The sequence below is a fragment of the Numenius arquata genome, chromosome 7 (genome assembly GCF_964106895.1).
Source record: "Numenius arquata chromosome 7, bNumArq3.hap1.1, whole genome shotgun sequence".
NCBI lineage: Eukaryota > Metazoa > Chordata > Aves > Charadriiformes > Scolopacidae > Numenius > Numenius arquata.
Genome location: NC_133582.1, coordinates 55,713,445 through 55,731,282, shown reverse-complemented (window position 1 = coordinate 55,731,282; position 17,838 = coordinate 55,713,445). Strand labels below are relative to the sequence as shown.

Genomic DNA, 17,838 nt, shown 5'->3' with positions numbered 1-17,838 from the left:
TGTGAGAAAATGAGATTAATTTTGACCCAGTTGAGGACAAAAGAACACTAAGGTTTTTTTCTAGGCTACCCTGCACCCTTTGACTTAAAGTTGAGCGTTTGGTGCACCAATTGAAATAATGTATTAAATATTTCATTTCAATACCACACTGAAAACAATGTAAACCAAGGCCCCACAGGCTGAACCCATCCATGCTTAGTTCTCTTTTTAAAACTGATCTCCACTAGAAAGTCAGTGCAATCAGAAATAGCTCCTTTTAGAAACTGCACTATAGAATTCAAGTCATTTTTGTTGACCTCACTAGTTTAAACCCCCCCCTTTTTTTTTTTATTTATTTACTCAGTAGCCCTTAGGAAGGTCTGACGATCTGTAGCTGAGAACCATAGGGCTAGAACCCAACATCAACTCCAGTAAAACAAACTGCATTCTGCCTGTTCTGCAAGCATCACTGAAACACAAATATCAGCAATACAGTTTCCCAAGAGATTTTTCCCAAAAACATATCTTGGTAGTCTATTCTTCTTCCTCTGTTTTGGAGAAAGCACTTGCCCTTAACACCTCCATGCAGTTCACAAGAATTAACGTTCCAGTTAACTCTCGCCAATGTTTTGTTACTGGGTTTTTCATTTTATCCAAGGCTGACTGCAGATCTTGCAAGACATCCCTGTAGCTGTCTCCATAATGGGCACCCCACGTGTAGAGAAAGTCATATGCAGGTTTCCACATCATCTGCAAATAAAGGAGAAAAAGAAAAGAAGTTTAGTTGCAGAAATTGAATTATTGAACAAAATATCTAAATCTTTCCAATAGTAGAAAAGTGATAGGAAAAAAAAATAAGTGTTTGATCGCTAGCCACACTGAAACGTTATATCATAAAAGACAGATTGATATAAAAACTGCAGCAACCTTATGTACTTAATTTCTATGGGACTTTCGGTTTCTTAGAGGGGTAAATAATGGAAAGATAAATTCTTCATTCAGATGATTATCACCAAGTTGAAATATATCCCTGTTTGAAAATTTAATTCAAAGAACAGGGGTGAAAGGAAAACACTTTCCTTCTTGGTCATTTTTGCAATGCGTGCACCCAACAGCAGTTTCCCTATTTGGAGTTTGGCTGTGCTTTTGATGGCTAATGCCTCCCTTTGTCTCATTAATCAACATCCCACTGTTCCCCTGCTTAGCCTGGAACATTTAAACATGATTCTTATCTTTACAAAAATGTCTTCTTGTAAGAGCAGCAGGAAGGTGATCTATCTAGAAAATCTCTGTTTAAAAAAAAAAAAAAGAAGAAAACCACCAAACACTCCAAAAGCAGGAGAGTAAAAAGCTTTAATAATTTTTTTTTTTTTAATCAAAACATGCAATTTTAAAAGTTTCCAGCAAGAAACAGGGGAAATGAAAAGACAGGTTACCAGTGCTCATTATTTCAAACTACAATGTGTTTATTTTATGCCAAACAAATATGGAGCAGATCCTTAGCAGGTGTAATTTGTCATTGGTTTGATGACATTAATTAAGCTATGACAGCATGATTCAGATACCAAGCTGGACATACATCTTTCAAGGTCCTGATGTCCAGACTAAGTTTGCTCAGCTTACAAACAAAAAGATTGTTTTCTCAGTTGCTGCTTTTCCAAATTTAACTTGGGTTATCCACTTTCAAGTTTCCCACTCATCATTGGCGATAAAGGTTTTGCTAAGAGCAATTGAGTAGCAATTGCAGCGGTGATGCACAAAGCCACAAAGAAATCCATCACTTTCCTAAAAGGCTCTGGCATTTTCTGTTTTAGCAGAAATACACTTATGCATAATAGTAAAAGCATATGGACTGATGTGTGCACATTCTTATGTGTGTATATATATATATACACACAGAAGTGATCAGGAAGTCCAGATTTTTTAACATCTTTTTGTCTTTTAATGGAAAGGCAGTTTTTATGGTTCTGAAGGAAAATTCATGAGGAAATTGGTTATTTCCTCAATGTAATCTGACTAAATTACAAATAATACACAGCACAAAGCTCTACTTCCTTGATTTAAGCTTTATTTACTTGATCCCTTAAGGAACTGAGTAGCAGGAGAATTTCTTTGCTCATAGTTCTGAGCTTTTCTCCACATTTGGGCTAAGAACTCTCAACTTACCCCAAGATTCATTCTGTCATAGTTTCTGTAAACATCTCCCTCAACTTTTGCTGCCTTTATCCCCCATCCCCAAATGGAAAAATCCATCAAACTCATAACCAGTAGTGTGTCTCACAGTCTGATTAGTCTGGCTTCTGCCTTCAGTTTAAGTCATAAAAAAGTGCCTACGTTTTCAGTGAAGTTTCTCATTTTAAGTCTACAGAAGGGAAGAGTATCATCATTTAGCCAAAATCAGTGGTGTCCACTTCTCACTTTAAGCAAGTCTATTTTAAATCATAACCATCAGGTTACAAAAGGGGGAAAGAAAAGTAGTTTGGTCGTAGGTTGGAAGAAGGAGAGCGATAAATTCTTTCCTTTTATTAGGCAGGCTATGTTGAAAAAGAAGTTTTTAATGTACTACTGTAAATACTAGGTGTTATAATATATTTTAATTAACTAAAGCAGCTCACCACTGTTGTATTTATGCTAAGACCAGAAAGTGTCTGTGTTCCTATTTTTAGCTTGATAATCAAAGTAGCCAACAAGAGAAGCTGGGATTTCCTGATACTCTGCTGCTGGTTCTGCCTTTTCTCTGTCTCATGCTTCCTTTCCTTATATTCCTGTTAGACCAGGATATTTGAAGAATTGGGGTACAGCCTTCTGTCTTCACTAGAATGTGAAGAGACAGTGAGTATAAAAAGATGCTGTGCTGTGACTTATGCTGAAGGTCAGTCTGACACTGCAATCAGAGAATTGGTTGAAATATGCCTAAAATACAAACCCTGCTTTCCTCTACTCTGTCACAACTGATATTTTTCCTGGCACAGAAAAAAAAAAAAAAAGAAAAAGAAAAAAAAGGGAGGGGGGATCAAAAGCTTTATAAACTGGTCATCAATGACGCATTATAACTCAGCAATAATCTACATGATTTCACTGAATTTCACTGAATTTTTTTTAGAGTTGGAAGGGACCATATAGATCATCTAGTCCAACTCCCCTGCTGAAGCAGGATTGCTTAGAGAATGCTACTCAGGACTGCATCCAGGAGGGTCTTGAAAATCTCCAAAGAAGGGGACTCCACAACCTCCCTGGGCAGCCTGTTCCAGGGCTCTGTCACCCTCACCATGAAGAAATTCTTCCTCATATTCGAGTGGAACCTCCTATGTTCCAACTTGTGCCCGTTGCCCCTTGTCCTGTCACTGGGAACCACTGAAAAGAGTGGCTTTATAAACTGGTCATCAATGACGCATTATAACTCAGCAATAATCTACATGATCACCACATTGAATTAAGACTGCAAACCAGGGTTCTAAGGCAGGTCCTTCTCCACACCCCCACACTTTAATGCAGTGGGTGAACTGAATTGCATTTGACATTCCTGAATTACATTAAGGCAGATTTTCAGGCAAAATATTAAGTCACTGCAGTATGCTGGGCAAGTCTCATCTCAGCTGCGTGCATGAGTTTTCCCTCTGCTCCCACTGCCTCTGCTGAGTAGATAATAATGATATGTACATCCCCTGATTTGGAATTTACTGATGAAAAGCACTTCAAAATCTAGGCACCAATTGTATGTACCTCAAGCTGCCTCTGTGATTATCTGGGAGAAGATTTCTCCCACTAAGAAAAATATTACGTTTAAAAGTAGAACCATTTTTCAGCCAATCAATGCTCTTGATGGTAGAACAGTCCTTGATGGGTAAAGAATTAGTTAATGTTTTCAGATAATCCTCACTAATTAATCAAAATGTATTACTCCCTCATCTTTGTTTGGCGTCCTATTTTCACACCAACAACTACTATCAAAGAGAAAGCTTTTCCATTAGAAAAATCCAGGCTGGGATAAGGTGGTTTTAATCGGGTTCTGTTATACCTGCTAGGTAAATGTGAGGATCAGCAATCATTCTGAAATTAGTCAGAGTAATACTAACCTTGTAACGACACTGGGGGCATCTCTACACAGGTGTGAATTTACACTGTGTTAGTTGCATTAATTTTGCATCTCTACTGAACAAAATACACAAAACTTTATAAACAGAGTATTGCTTTCTCTATTTAAATTTTCAAATTCATCCAAGCACTGAGAAGTTCAGAGGTCAGAAGAAAGCATTGAAATTCAGTAGAAAATTAAAGTTAGATTTTACTGAATTTTACTGATTTTTCATTAAATTTAAGGTTAGATTCACAGGACGGCAAGGATGCTGAGTTTTCGTATGAGATACCAGTGCTAGAAGCCTGGTGTGTTTTGAACTCACACCTGTGTGGACAATAACTGGTACAAAACACACAAAACCAGTAAATTCCTTATGGGGCCATCCTAAGTCTTGAGAAATTACATAAAAATAAAGCAAAATTCTGATTTTGATTGCTTGTTGAATGTTCTCTTAAAAAAATTGAACATGCTCTATTATTGGCTTTCTTATGATGAATTTGACTGTACTATCTTCTGGCAGCAGACACTGTCACTGAAAGGCAGAGAATCTTGTGAGTGGTTTATCATAAAAATAATGTAAAAAACTTTTGAAAGTAAAAGGACAGGGTGTATAAGGGAGAAGATGAGCTTCATGAAAATAGACACCCACTTAAAACAAAGTAAACATATTTTTTATATATTTATATACACAAATAAATAGGTACAGTGCTGGAAAAAGATTTTTAAGATTTTTTTCAGTCCTGATGTCTGCTAGCAAAGGAGAAAACATTTCCAAATACCACGGAGACCAGTAAAGTCACACATTGTTCAGGTCTATAATTCCTTCTGTAGAAAGCTGGGTTTTTGTCAGAGAAACACAGAAAGCTTAGTAAGTAAAACAAAAGTCTAGGAAGTTAGGCAAGGCACTGCATAGAGGTAAAAAAGTAAAAGAAAACATAATGGAAATGACAAACTTCCACATTCTGTTTGATTTTAGTATTTTAGAATAAGTTAGTGGAAGAACAGAGCCAATAACAGGGTGATTTTTTTCCACTAAAGGAGAGTAGTAGACTAGGGATTGATAGAGCTGAGAGTTTTATGAGAAAAAAATTTAATGAGAAAGGTGCATCCAGGCACAAGCAATGTACCCAGAGCAACTTAAAAAAAAAATAGCTCAAAGAGAAAAGCAAGATCAGAGGAGGCAGTGTTTGCAAACAGCAATGATAGAGATAATTTTGCAGAAAAGTGCAGAATCTTGTAAGTAAGCGTGTCGAATTTTGGTCAAATATTGATTAAGGAGGGAGGGCGGAGCATTCAGAGGGAATAAGAAGTGGTGGTTCGTGATTAGAGCAGAAATCTCTTGATAGCTATCACCAGGCAGATAAAACTGAGATGAAGGACACTGGATTCAGACTATGGAGAGGAGGATATGTTTAGCAGGGAATAGGAAGAATCAGCTACAGGGAAAGAAAAAAGGAAGAATAAGTTATCTCAAGTAGTTGTCAACCTGTGAATGGGAAGCAGCAATACCTTTGGTACTGAGAGGTGAGAGAGAAGGAACTCAGGCTGGATCATGTGCACTATCTGCAATAATCAAGGGACGATGGCACAGGCAGAGGGAGTAGAGTCTGAGTGTAAGCACTCAAGGAAGAACTGTCAGCTGGAGCATCATTCAGCAATGCTCATAAAAGAGGATGTTCAGGGTAAAACCCAGTCTGGGACCTGGAGGTCATTGGCACATAACTCTGTGGGAAACAGTGGATCTACTGTATGTTTCGATGGTAAAGTAAGAGTAGAGAAATACAGGAAGCAACGTGGCTGGCTGGGCAAAGGTGTGCCAGAAACACAGGCTGGCCCCATGGCTCAGAGGCACAGACAAGGGCCTACCCTAAGTCTTGTGACATATCTGACATTGCATGGATGCCATGAGTACCTCTGGGCATGTCAAATAGCACTAAAGATGTAATTAGGCAGCTAAATTGCTCCTTAGATGCATAAAGCATTAAAATACATCTGAGAGGACAACTTGACTTTTATTTAGAACTCGTACTTCTGTGTAAGCAGAGTGCTTTACAAAGGAGGACAAATAGCATGACCTACCTGACACACTATGAAATTAATGTGTGTATTTGCCATGTTCATATGGTATGACAGATATTAGTGTCAGAACTTCCAACCTCTTGTCATGCTACTTAAGTTAAATGATGACAAATATTACACAGGCGCAGAAGAGAAAAGTGTTAATGATGGAGGTTAGCTTCCTTTCAGTGGAAAGAGCAAAAGCTGTGCTGAGGGTGATTTGAAGTGGCTCTTCCAAGGACTGGATGGTCTTCCACACTGTGTCAGAAATGACAGCAGAGGAGTGAGTGAGATTAACAAGTGGACAGGACAGTAAGAAGGGACTGAAAGCGGCCCTTGGGGTGGGAGTAAAGAGGTGAAGCTAAAGACAGAGACCAGGACCTCCACAGAAAATTATTTTGGCACAATAACAGTGAACAACTGGCCTCAATGGAGCATCTAGGTAGTTGCTAATAGAAGTTGGTGAGAATTCCTCACATTGAAGGGCTTACAAATTAAATAAGGAGGCTGGACAGCAAAAGGGAAAAAGTGTACAAAGCAATGAAGAAGAAAGGTCCCTGGCTGTGTTTGAGCAGAGGAGCAAGTGTGCACACCCCGTTACACCAGAGCCTTACCTCCAGAGCCATTGTGCCATTTTTCCCATGGTGGGGTACTTCGTAAGCCTCGATTTGCTGCTTTGTGAGTCGGGCTAGCTTCTCCGCAAGCTCCCGCCAGTATTTGCCAAGCTTGACAGCTGCAGTCAAAATGATGGTGTCCTGGGTAAGACGTGCCACTAATCCCTGGCAATCTATTTTCAAAAGTGCCTGCAACAATCATTTTCATTAGCGTTCCTTCACCAGTAATTACAAACAGAACATTTTAATTTGTTTTTATAGCACTATTCTGTATTTCTAAGCAGACAGGAAGGCTTTTTGTCTATTTTGTGTTCTTACAAGTATGTAACTTTTTTTTCCTACAAAAGTTGTTGCCAACAGTTTCACAGGAAAACTGCCCACAAGCTTAAGAAAAAATTAAGCTGGCATTCAGCTGCTTCAGCATTCCAGTGTCACATGGATCCTGCCAAGCTTACAGATCCTAAAGGAAAAATATATTTCTCCAACAAAAATATTTGGGACATCAAATTTAGCTTCTTAAAAGTATTACATGAAACTTAAAAATGAAGTTAGAGCATTACTATACTGAGGTGTGGTCCTTTGTGTACTGCTTTTCTGGAAAATCAGTGATTATGTTGGCCAGCACCTTTTGATTTACTCCTCCAACAGGACTGATAATTTGTTGAGTATTAAGAAGAAACGCAAGCATGAAACTCTTCCCTCCCCCGTGCCAAATGAGCTTTTAACAACAAACAAATTAAAATGGTTCCAGGAGTGAAACCCTGAAATGCAGATATGTTGCATTCTCCTTTCTTTATTTGTTTGGGTAAGAGCTAATGAGAAAAATAGGTGGTGTTTTGCCTTCTCCTCAAATTAACAGCACAATGATCCATGGAAAATGTTGACTTTTTCAGTGAAAGATCAATAACAAAATCCAGAAGTTTTCCTTGGTTTTTAGCTACTGATTTTTAATAAAATAGCAAGCATTTCTGCAGAAATCAGACATTTGTGTAATTAATTGTAAAACATTTTTCCATAAAAATCCTCATCACAAACTAGAACTTTTGGTAGGCACAGTACTGAGAAGCAGACTATAGTGTAGGGTACAAAATTGCCCTACACTTTGCCAAAGTTGTTGTTTGCCTTTGCTCTGATAAACAAGAACCCTATTAAACATAAAAGTAGGAGATTAATTTAAAGAAATAGCCAGTAAATTCTACCCAAAAGTGACATGGGTGATATCTAGCCTTAAAGTCTAGCTTTACAAAGACAGGGATCTGCATTTGCAAAATCATATACGTCTCAATGAAATGGGACATATTGTTAATCTAATTGTGCTCCATCTTTTGCCTGTTCTGTAATGAACTCTATTTCACTGTATGTAATTAAAAGTTTGGATTATTTTCACCTCTTGCACCTCTCCTTTTTGTGCAGAGGCATGGCAGACTAAACTGTACTTCATACTTCCTCAGTTTTATTCCACAGAGTTTACCGCAGTCTTAAAAGTTGTAAGTGGCCACTGCTACCAAAATTTTCTGAATCCTACTGAAATTGCTGTCAGCACTTCAAAGGGGATAGACTAGTTATGAGAAGACCAGGCTGGATGGGGCTTTGAGCAACCTGGTCCAGTGGGAGGTGTCCCTGCCCATGGCAGGAGGGTTGGAACTCGATGATCTTTAAGGTCCCTTCCAACCCAAACCATTCTATGATTCTAAGTAAACCCTGCTAAGGTTTGCAATTCAGGATAGTCAAAAGGCTTCAGATGAAAGGCTAAAATGTGAAATGTTTTTATAATACTTTATTTTCATATGAGAAATTTAATTATCTTCTGTCCCTAAATAGGCTGGTAGACTTTTCAGTCAGAGCCAAGGACAGTACTGAGTAATCATCAACTCCTAATTAATTTGCATACAGATCCTTAGGTAAATTAAGATGGCTAACAATGCAGCCTATTTCCTGGAAGCTTTTAGAATAAAACCACTTTTGATTCACATGTAATGGCACTCAAAAAACATAGAAGTTGTCCAATGACTTACAAGTATGTACTGAAATACTTGCCATATTGTCCTTAAGTCACTACAACAGTGACTGTGAAGTTGTCGTATGTAGATAAAAAATCTTGTCTTCAACATGTGGGTCAGGATTTCCTTACTTTAAAAATATAAAGCAAACTTAGACATGTACCTTAGGGTACACAAGATATGCAAATAATGGAGTTTCCACACTATAAGGTTACTAAATATTTCGCAATGGGAATGTGAATCGGTCAGGAAAGCAATTTACTATGATGACTTCCATGGCAAAAGACAAAACTATTTCTATCATGGCCATTTGGAAACAAAGTCAACTCGATCAACCTACTAAATGAGCAAGGCTCCTGGAACATTTACAGAACACTGTTCAGAATTAATTCATCAACGTATTACTCTTCATGAGAATCTGGATGTATTTGCCATCTACAGGTGTCTACAACTCTTAGTAAGCTCTTCAGGTTTGTAAAGATTCCCACAAGGGTCCAGGACCGTTTTTTCTTGTTCACACATTACTGTTGAGTAGTATCTTGGCAATGCATTCCCAATAACCAAGTTAGTTCATGCAATACTTACAACAATGAGCTCATAAAGAAAGAGCCTTTTTTTTTTGTTAGCATGGCAATCTTCCTTCATCCTCTTCACAACGTGCGCTACTCTCTCTGATTCTTTATCAGCATGTGCCTCATTAAAGTCATCCAAAGACATGTGTGAATATCCTAGCACCTCAGCCAAAGCTCTCCAGTCATAAACACTCTCTGATACTGTAGACAGAACTACTGAGTAGATGTAAGTTAGTTTTTTGAATGGCAGTGCAATTTGTTCAACAAGATTCCTGGTTGTTAGCTCACTATCAGCAGTGTCCATAGCTTGCTCTTTGGAAATCACCTTAATGTTTTTGCAATGTACAAGACCAATCTTTTTCCTGAGAACTCCTACATACCACTCTTTTATTTTTGTTTGTCCAATGGCTTTTACTTTATCTTCACCAAGAAGAGCTATTGTGTCCCCTTTAAAATATTCTAGCAAATAGTCAATCTTATTTTGACGTAACACAGTTTTCAAAGCCACTCCGTAAGTATTAACACTCAAAGTTTTATCCTGAAACTTTGGATATTTAACCGTTGGTATTAAAAGCAAAGGCGCAGACTTGATTTCTTTGCGGTTTTGTAAGCGCTTTGGCCTATTGATAATTCCACTTAATTTTGGAGCTGGATCAGGAGTTGTCACATGGAACTGCATTACTTGGCTGCTTTTTAAGACTTTAATCTGAACGAGGAAAACAAAGAAATGCATCTCCCTACATCCAAGCATGGAAAACAGGAATTGTTGGCGGACCATTTCACCAGTTTTTAGCTCCTCCTCTTTAATATTTTTGCTTTGGTCTTCCATCTTCACTTCAAAATCTGGATCACAGGACACTAAAGAAATGTTTAGATCTTGTGGCTTTTCAAGCAGAAATGTATGTTTTCCCCACAGCTGAAACACAACGGGAGGCATACTTTTCCCCGCCTTTTTTATATCACAAATTGTGAGTTTTCCTGGAATGTAGTTGTGACCAAAGACTGTAAAAACTGCTGTAAAAGATGGATGAATATATTTGGGACCATAAATTCCGACTGAGACTGTCCTATGAACATAGTCCCAGACATTAGTTGCTGGAGGCTGGATTCTGTTTGCTTGTACGGCAATCACTGCATACATTACGTGACTTAGGTCCGTTAGCTTCACTTGTATGGTATCTTGGTAAGTGTAGCAATTCTCTAGTTTCTTAAAAGGACCTTCTTTACTGAGACTAAAAAAGCACACAATATCACTCATAACTTGGCTGAGTGGATCGTTCTTCACTTTAGCAGCGACTTTCACCTCTAGGAAAATGGCTTCCCTCGTGTTGAGGTTGCTCAGCGTAAGTTCTATCAGAGGACTTACAGTGCTAGACAGCTCATTGTTAAATGATGATGGAGGGTTAAGGATAGCCTTTAAACCAACTTCTTGGAATTCCCCGGGTAATACATGACCCACAGGGACATGAATGTTGATATCTGAGTCAGGTAGCTGTACTGAACCCCCTTCATGATTCAGTTTACAAACCACATGAATGTCTGTAGCTTGAGTTTGAGCCCATCCAGGACTGTGGCTCATAGCTTCTAAATCTAGGCAAGACCGGGTGAGTTGTCGGTGGCTCAACCAAGCCATCTTGTAGGCTTCACGGTCATTTTGAAGCCATGTCATGTCTGAAGCTATAGTCTTTTGAGGTGGCGTCTTGCGGGGATTAAATTTTCGGTTATCAACAATATCCAGAAAGTCAGAGACACTCTTGGATCGTCCAGATCTTCTTGATGAAGTCTTTCTTAGAAGACAATCAATATCTAGCTCATCACCTGAGGAAGCCAAAGAATCTCCGTTGCTAGAATCTTTGGAGCACAAATAGGGTTTTTCTTTTAAGATCGAAAGGTATTTATTATTTTCATTTCTGTTTGAAACAGCTATGTCATGTACAAAAGGGTTGGAGGCTGACAGTTCATTCCAGAAAGGATTAGTCTTGGAAACAGCATGGGCATGTTTGAATACATCAGACCAGTCAATATCCAAATCCAATTTACTTTCGCTGACATCTGTTTAAAAGGAAAAACAGAAGCATTTCCTAAAGCACAGAGAATTGAGACATTCCATTCATTTCCAAACAATAGTCTGTTAAGCTAACAGGTGGTTAAATTAATCCTCCTAAAATACATATAAATCACTTAAATATTTCTCCTTCAGGTTTTTAAAGAGTATCAATATTGATTTTTAAGTAGCATTAAGAATCTTTGTTAATAGAAAGAGTGCTTACAAATTAGTGCTGAAGGATGTAAAGCGCCTACTGCAAGATGCTGATCACTATCAACTCCTACAACTATTAGTTGACATTGAGTATGCTAAGGTCCCATAACGTTTGAACCCTTAAATTCCAGTAATCTTTGGCCTCTTACAAAATGCAATGGATTTCTTTCCCTTGTGTCTAACTCTCTGCAAAGATTAAACAACTACTGTTTCATTTGTCAAATGCTGTATGCAGTACAGTTAAATGCATTATTCAGGATTCCTTTTCATGGTAGTGCACATGCATTAATTGATAACAGCCCTCTTACAATTTATCTCGGTGTGTGTGGAATTTGTTATACTAGCTTTCCATTAAAAAAATTCATTGGTATAATTTATGAGGTCTTGTACAATTTGAAACTTGGAGAGAAATGTTTTTGTGGCTACTAATTTTTTCTGAGATTGCACTTAAACAGACAAACAAGGGTGTAAAATTGATATTTAATAATAAAAATACTCATTATTAACAGTAATGTCTATTTACTCTGAAGATAAAATGTCCTTATATTTTATATTAATAACAGTTCACAGAAGCTGTTTTATAAGTTGATTAAGGCTCATGCTTCCTGCAACGAATAGACTATCAACAACTTTTTGTGCTAAGGGCTTCTATTACTTCAGTTTGCTGTTATTTTTCTATATACAGAGGTTATACCATCCCTTCTTTATATACTCTTTTAAAGAATTTTAATTTTAGAGGGAAAATTCAGCATTTCTATTCTTTCAGCATATCTATATCCTTCATTATTACACTTTCCATCTCCAGGGTTACTAATTATTGCTTAATTGCAAGAATGACAGTGCATTCAGACACAAAAAGAAAAAAAAATGAAATTTTAGTACTTTTCTTTTTGTTTCATTTGTCATGAATTGTGACAAAAAGCCAAAATCATGAAGTTTTTCCACAGTTCCAGAAAAATCCCAATTTGGAAGAACCAAAGTGAAATTTATCTGCTTCCCAGGTGCCCATCTGGAAGCCTCTGGCCTTGTCTTGACAAGAGCCTTCCAGGTGACCTGCCAGGGGGAGCAAGCCCAGGGGCAGCTTCCTGCCCACCTGGCACTCAGCCTTGGCCAGGGCCACCAGACGGAGCTGGGCTGCTCAAAAACCAGCTGAAAAGTCCTTTTGTTTCTGCCCACAGGCCAAAAGCTTTCCTTGCTCTGTGATGCTATTATGGTCACACCATTATTATCTATTAAAAATAAATTAATTAATCCCAAAAGAAACATTAGGATTTGTTTCCCTATAGAAAGGACATGTTTCTACATGAAAAGTCTGAGCAGAAATCCCTGGCAGAAACTGAGTCATTAGGCTGGACACTTTCTCATGCCAAGGTAACCACATTATTGGGGTGAGGAATATAGCGAGGAAATAATTCCTGCTCCCCAATCCACACAGCAAGTGCCAGGCCCACTGTTACTCACATCTGCTACTGGACAAAAAGCAGAGAATGCCTACCTTGTGCAGGGGAATGTTTTCCTAACTTTTGGGTTAAAATAGCAATGAGGTTAAATCAATTTTGCTAAGACTCCAGTTTTTGGGCTAACTCCAAGATTACCTTGCCCTCCTGGTTCTTAAAACCCTAAATTAATGTAGTTTGTCTAAGAACTTCCTCTTCTCGACCCCCATGAACATACAGAGCATTTATTCATAAAAGGTTAACGATTCTAGCTCTTCCTCTCAACCTGCCCGACCCATGTTTGCTATGGCAGGGGACAGAGGACTTCTCAGCAAGTTTCTCCTAGGGGACTTCATGAAAACCCTTTGTGTTCTCATTCCAAGGACATCTATGATGACCTGAGTAGTGCAAACCACGCGCTATAAAATAATAAAAAAGCCACCACAAACAAACCAAAAAACCCCAACAACCAAAATAATGCTCTACAGGGGTTTTCAGAGTAGCTATAGCTCTTGACACTCCTGAGAGTTTTGCAGAAATACAGACTTCAGGTGTAAGGCATTAGTATAGAAAATTGCAGAGAGACATACTGTAGCTGGCTGAAGGTGTTCGGTCATCCACATCAATCAAAGTCCCCTCTGACCTGCTCCGTGGAATCTCTCCACTGGTTAGGGAAGCTGTTCCGCTACTGGAAGTGTTTTCCTCCTAGGAAACAGTTAAACATATAAAACATCAGCAAGTATGCAATTTGAAAAAAGGGGAAACTGTTGAAACGAAAAAAAAAAGTGAAGTTCTGTTTTATAAGTAAATTTATGGAGTCTGCCCAAGAGCATCACAATCCTGAGTGAGTCTTACTATATAATTTGCAGCGAAAACACCAGATGCTACAGCTGTAGTACAATACATTACCCCAGTCCACAGTGAAGTCCAATGACTCACATAATTAAGTGTCTTGCAATTGGAACGGAGCCAATTGTGTGATAACTTCTTGTTCAGAAGGTCTTGAATAAATTTATTTTTTTTTAAATAAATATCCTAATTCCTGTTTTTGGATAAGTTTGACAGAAACATTAAAGGGGAGGAGCTAGATCTGTTCCTTCCTTTGCCGGTTGATATGAAATATTTACACCCTTTCCGCTTTATTATTCTTCCTATGATCTTCCCTGAGAGACCACCAGGTCAGATTTTCTTTTTATTCCGTACAAGAATGACTTAAAGTACCCTTCTGCAGGGCCCATGCCAGCACAGTAACAGCCCAAGAGAGGACATTCAGCTCTCTCCTCTTCCTTGTTCTGGCTACAAGAAGTTCTGGTTGGTTTTGATGCAGTTTTCACGTGGACTGGGCCACACAAGAGCTGTAAACCAGATGTTGTGGTTGAAAGACAGAGGGTCAATGGCAAATTGATCGCTAGGGCAGGAGGGGCATCCCTTTGAGGCAGGCAACAGGAGAATGGACCTCCCAAGGTACCACTGCCCAATGCTGTCTTCAGCTGCCCAGAAAGAGGAGTTGCAGGTCTTCAAAGAAGCGTTGGGTATCCCACACGCTGAAGTTACTGAGTCCGAGAAACAGAAGCTGGAGGAAATAAAATATTATAGACATTTTTGTGCAGGAGACCTCATTAAGTCAGTGTTATAAACCAAGGGACCATTTAGTAGCTTTCCCATAATCCTCTCATTGATCCTGTATGTAGTGAGGTATGAAGGCTGATGGGCAATAGAGGCATTAAGACATATGGTTAAAAAGAAAAGAAAAAACAACAACAAAGCCGAAAAAAAAAAAAAGAAAAAAAGGAGAAAAGGTAAAAAAAACCAGCCGTTTTTTTGGGTCCATCCATAGGATACAGGAGTCTGAAATATTGTAGCCTGCTGCAATTGCAGCCTAAGCAGATCTCAATTTATCATCTTTAAAATGAAAAAAAAAAATAACAATGCATTGGGCCTGGTTTTACTGTGGTTGTAAGAAAAAGGAATTTTCAGTTACAGTTCTAGTAGGTGAGTTATGGGAAAAAGGAAGCATACCTTATACCAAAGCATTACTGAGTAGAAACTGGAAGTCGGCTCTCTGTTTCCATTGCGCAATGCAATGGTTTAAGACATCTTTTTTTTCCCACTACAAATGTGGGAAGAACAAAAAGTACTAATTTACAAGAGCTACCTTCAGCTAATGGCAATCTGTTCAGCTGCTGATTTGCTCCCAGGCAGGACAAAAGGCTGATGTCAGGCTAAGCCTGACAGTTACCCAGCCACGCTGCTGTCACAGGATTGTACTCACTTTCAGGTTCCTCTGTTAACAGAAATCTCAGGTGTTGGCCTCAAAAGTCCTGATTTCAGATGGAAGTGAAAGCTAACCTCCAAGACCAACACTTTGTGGTTTCTGCTATTAATGTCCTACCAGAATCAAACTGGAAACTAAACTAATCCTTAATCCCAACACTGTAGTTCCAAGATCAGACATATCACACCTGTATAAAAATATCAGTTCCTCCTATCTCTAATCAGAGACAGTATCTTTTATAATATGTACTGATTCCTTCAAAGGAAACAAGTTTTGCTCTCCTTCTGCATCTCAAAACTTTGAAAAGCTGAACACACTGTATGAACTTGTACAATTTTTATCTTAGGCTTCTACTTCAGGGTTTGGGGAGGTTTGGTCACCAGTGTAAGGTATGCAGTCTAAAAGTCCAATAAGTGTACAAAAAGAAAGTCTACTTTTTACAATACCAGTGTATTTGTTGCCAGTACTGATCTCTTATGAGTTATTGATCAATTGACATATTAATCTAAGAACCATTCTTTAAATAGTTAAAAAAACCACAATTATTGCGGTAGCTGCATGAAATGTGAGGCGGTAAGTAAGGATGAGGAAGGAGCACAAGACTGCAAGCAGATGCACAGAGGCTAAAATAGGAAACCCTGGGGGAAGGGAGAGGGAGAGAGAAAGAAAAACAAAATCTCTTTACGCAGTGGGAGTATATTGACAGAGACGTGACAACAAGATTGCATATAGGAGTTTTATAAACGCTAAGAATTTCTGCAAACAACGAGCCATTTCCTAAAAGTTCCCTCTGGGAACTCCTTAAAACCTTCACCTCTAGCCTGGCACAAAGACAGAAAAGGCTGATACTGAAAAGGAAAACCACTTTCAAAAATAAGTCATGCCCTCCCCCTTCTCCAAAAGCTCTCTTGGTAGGAGATCATGATGAGGGAGCCCTTGTGATTTAGGCATGTCTTCAGGCCGGCCAAGAAGAGGATGAGAGAAGGGGGAAATATAAACATTCCTGTGCAAAAGATGACCACGTTTGGTCAGTATGTCAAGGGATGTGGGAAATGCTGGGGACAAGCTGTACACAAGCTGTCGGGTACCAGGCAACGTGCCTCCTGAACAGAGACACGTGATCTGACACCAGGGCTGGGTCCCGTCTCTCCTGTGTTCCAGCCTCAGCGCTGGGAATGCATAAATCCCCAGTGCGTTTGTATGAGACTAGGAAAATAAGAAAACCCAATACTCACCCTTTTCTGTGGGTACATCCTGGGATAAAGTAGCATCCCAAATGAAACTTTTGATAGGACAACCCTATTAATTAGGATCTTACCTGCACAAATCCAGAAGAATGATCATTCACAAGAGAAGAGAGATGAGTGCATGTGGGGTATAAAGCCATGCTGATCAGTGGCAAAAGGGAAAGGTATGAAACCCTTTTGCTGCAAAAAGAGGGGATTATGTATAGGAAGAATCAGAAGCTAAGCTTTTCATTTGCTGTAGCTACTGAGTAAGAAAGATGAAAACTGACAAGTGCTTAATGGTGCAAAGAATTATCTGACTGATGGTGTGTCAGCTCACAGTGTGAAGTGAGCAGGGAATGAAGAAGTGAAGAGGTCGGAAAGAGATCAGCTACAGAGCTGATCAGGGAGGGAACCTGAGCAGCTGCTGAGAGATGTGGCATTTTTCTGTATGAGGGCAGGGAGCAGTTTGCCAGGTGTCCTCTGCTGTTTGAGCCTGGAGTGTGTTGCTGGACCCAGAAAAGCAGGCGACTCAGGACCCACGGTGCTGCTGGCAGGCACATTGCTGCACTGTTACACAGGAAGAAAAACACATCAGAGGAAGAAGAAAGTCTCAGGTAGAATGTTCAGTTTCACAGAAGTCAGAAGGCAGATTTGCTGCAAATGGCATTTTTGTTGCATGTGAAGCCTCCAGAAATCTCTTCCAGGTCTTTTAAAATTCAAGTGCGCTTTTTTTTCCCTAAACTTTTTTCTTTTCTCTTTCCAGTCTCTCTACCAAAGAAAACATGTCCTGCTATGCTTAAAATAGTGGTAAGGAAGAAAATTTACAAAGCCCAAAAGCAACACTTCTCCACTGTCTTTGCCCTCAAAAATGAGAGAGAACACATTCCTTTGTGTTTTTAAAGTATCAACATCCCAGAGCAAAACACTAGCAATTTGCCTTTCATTCAACCTTAACCCTTCTTCCAAAGCAGGATATGTTAAAAGCAGAGCTCTCCTGTGGTAGTGTCCCCCCACACGCTCCTTACACAGACAATGTACCATTATTCACAATGATTCATGGCCTTTGTATCCAGAGGATGAAGTTCATGCATTTGCAGAGACAGGACACAAGCAGGTGATGGAGATGTACCTCATTCCTCTGGCTCACTTTTAGCTGCCATGGGGAAAAATGACTGGCTAGTTATATAGGTTGGGTTCTTAGACTTACTTTACAAGTTTATTTCTGAAAAAGGAGAAAGGTATTAAACAGAATGTTTAACCAGAATGTTAAACACGGTGTTCCTGATCTGACCACATACTGAGTATACTGAATTATTTAAATTCTATTAAATAGAGAG

The 17,838-nt window shown here is 39.0% G+C and overlaps 1 protein-coding gene across 1 annotated transcript; it reads right to left on the bottom strand.

Annotated features, from left to right (window-relative positions):
* Nucleotides 1–513: 513 nt before the first annotated feature.
* On the bottom strand, nucleotides 514–16,659 carry MACC1 (MET transcriptional regulator MACC1). Its single transcript, XM_074150907.1, has 5 exons — nucleotides 16,591–16,659; nucleotides 13,588–13,702; nucleotides 9,315–11,353; nucleotides 6,730–6,918; nucleotides 514–729 (listed from the first exon to the last, which is right to left on the bottom strand). The coding sequence occupies exons 1-5, from the start codon at nucleotides 16,657–16,659 to the stop codon at nucleotides 514–516; spliced, it is 2,628 nt and encodes an 875-aa protein (XP_074007008.1).
* Between the last annotated feature and the right edge of the window lie 1,179 nt (nucleotides 16,660–17,838).

Coding starts and splice junctions, on each gene's coding strand:
- MACC1 (XM_074150907.1), bottom strand. CDS start 16,659: ATGGCTTTATACCCCACATGCACTCATCTCTCTTCTCTTGTGAATGAT. Junction 6,919..9,314: donor TTCTTTATGAGCTCATTGTT/GTAAGTATTGCA, acceptor TGATTGTTGCAG/GCACTTTTGAAAATAGATTG. Junction 730..6,729: donor ATGGCACAATGGCTCTGGAG/GTAAGGCTCTGG, acceptor CTTTATTTGCAG/ATGATGTGGAAACCTGCATA.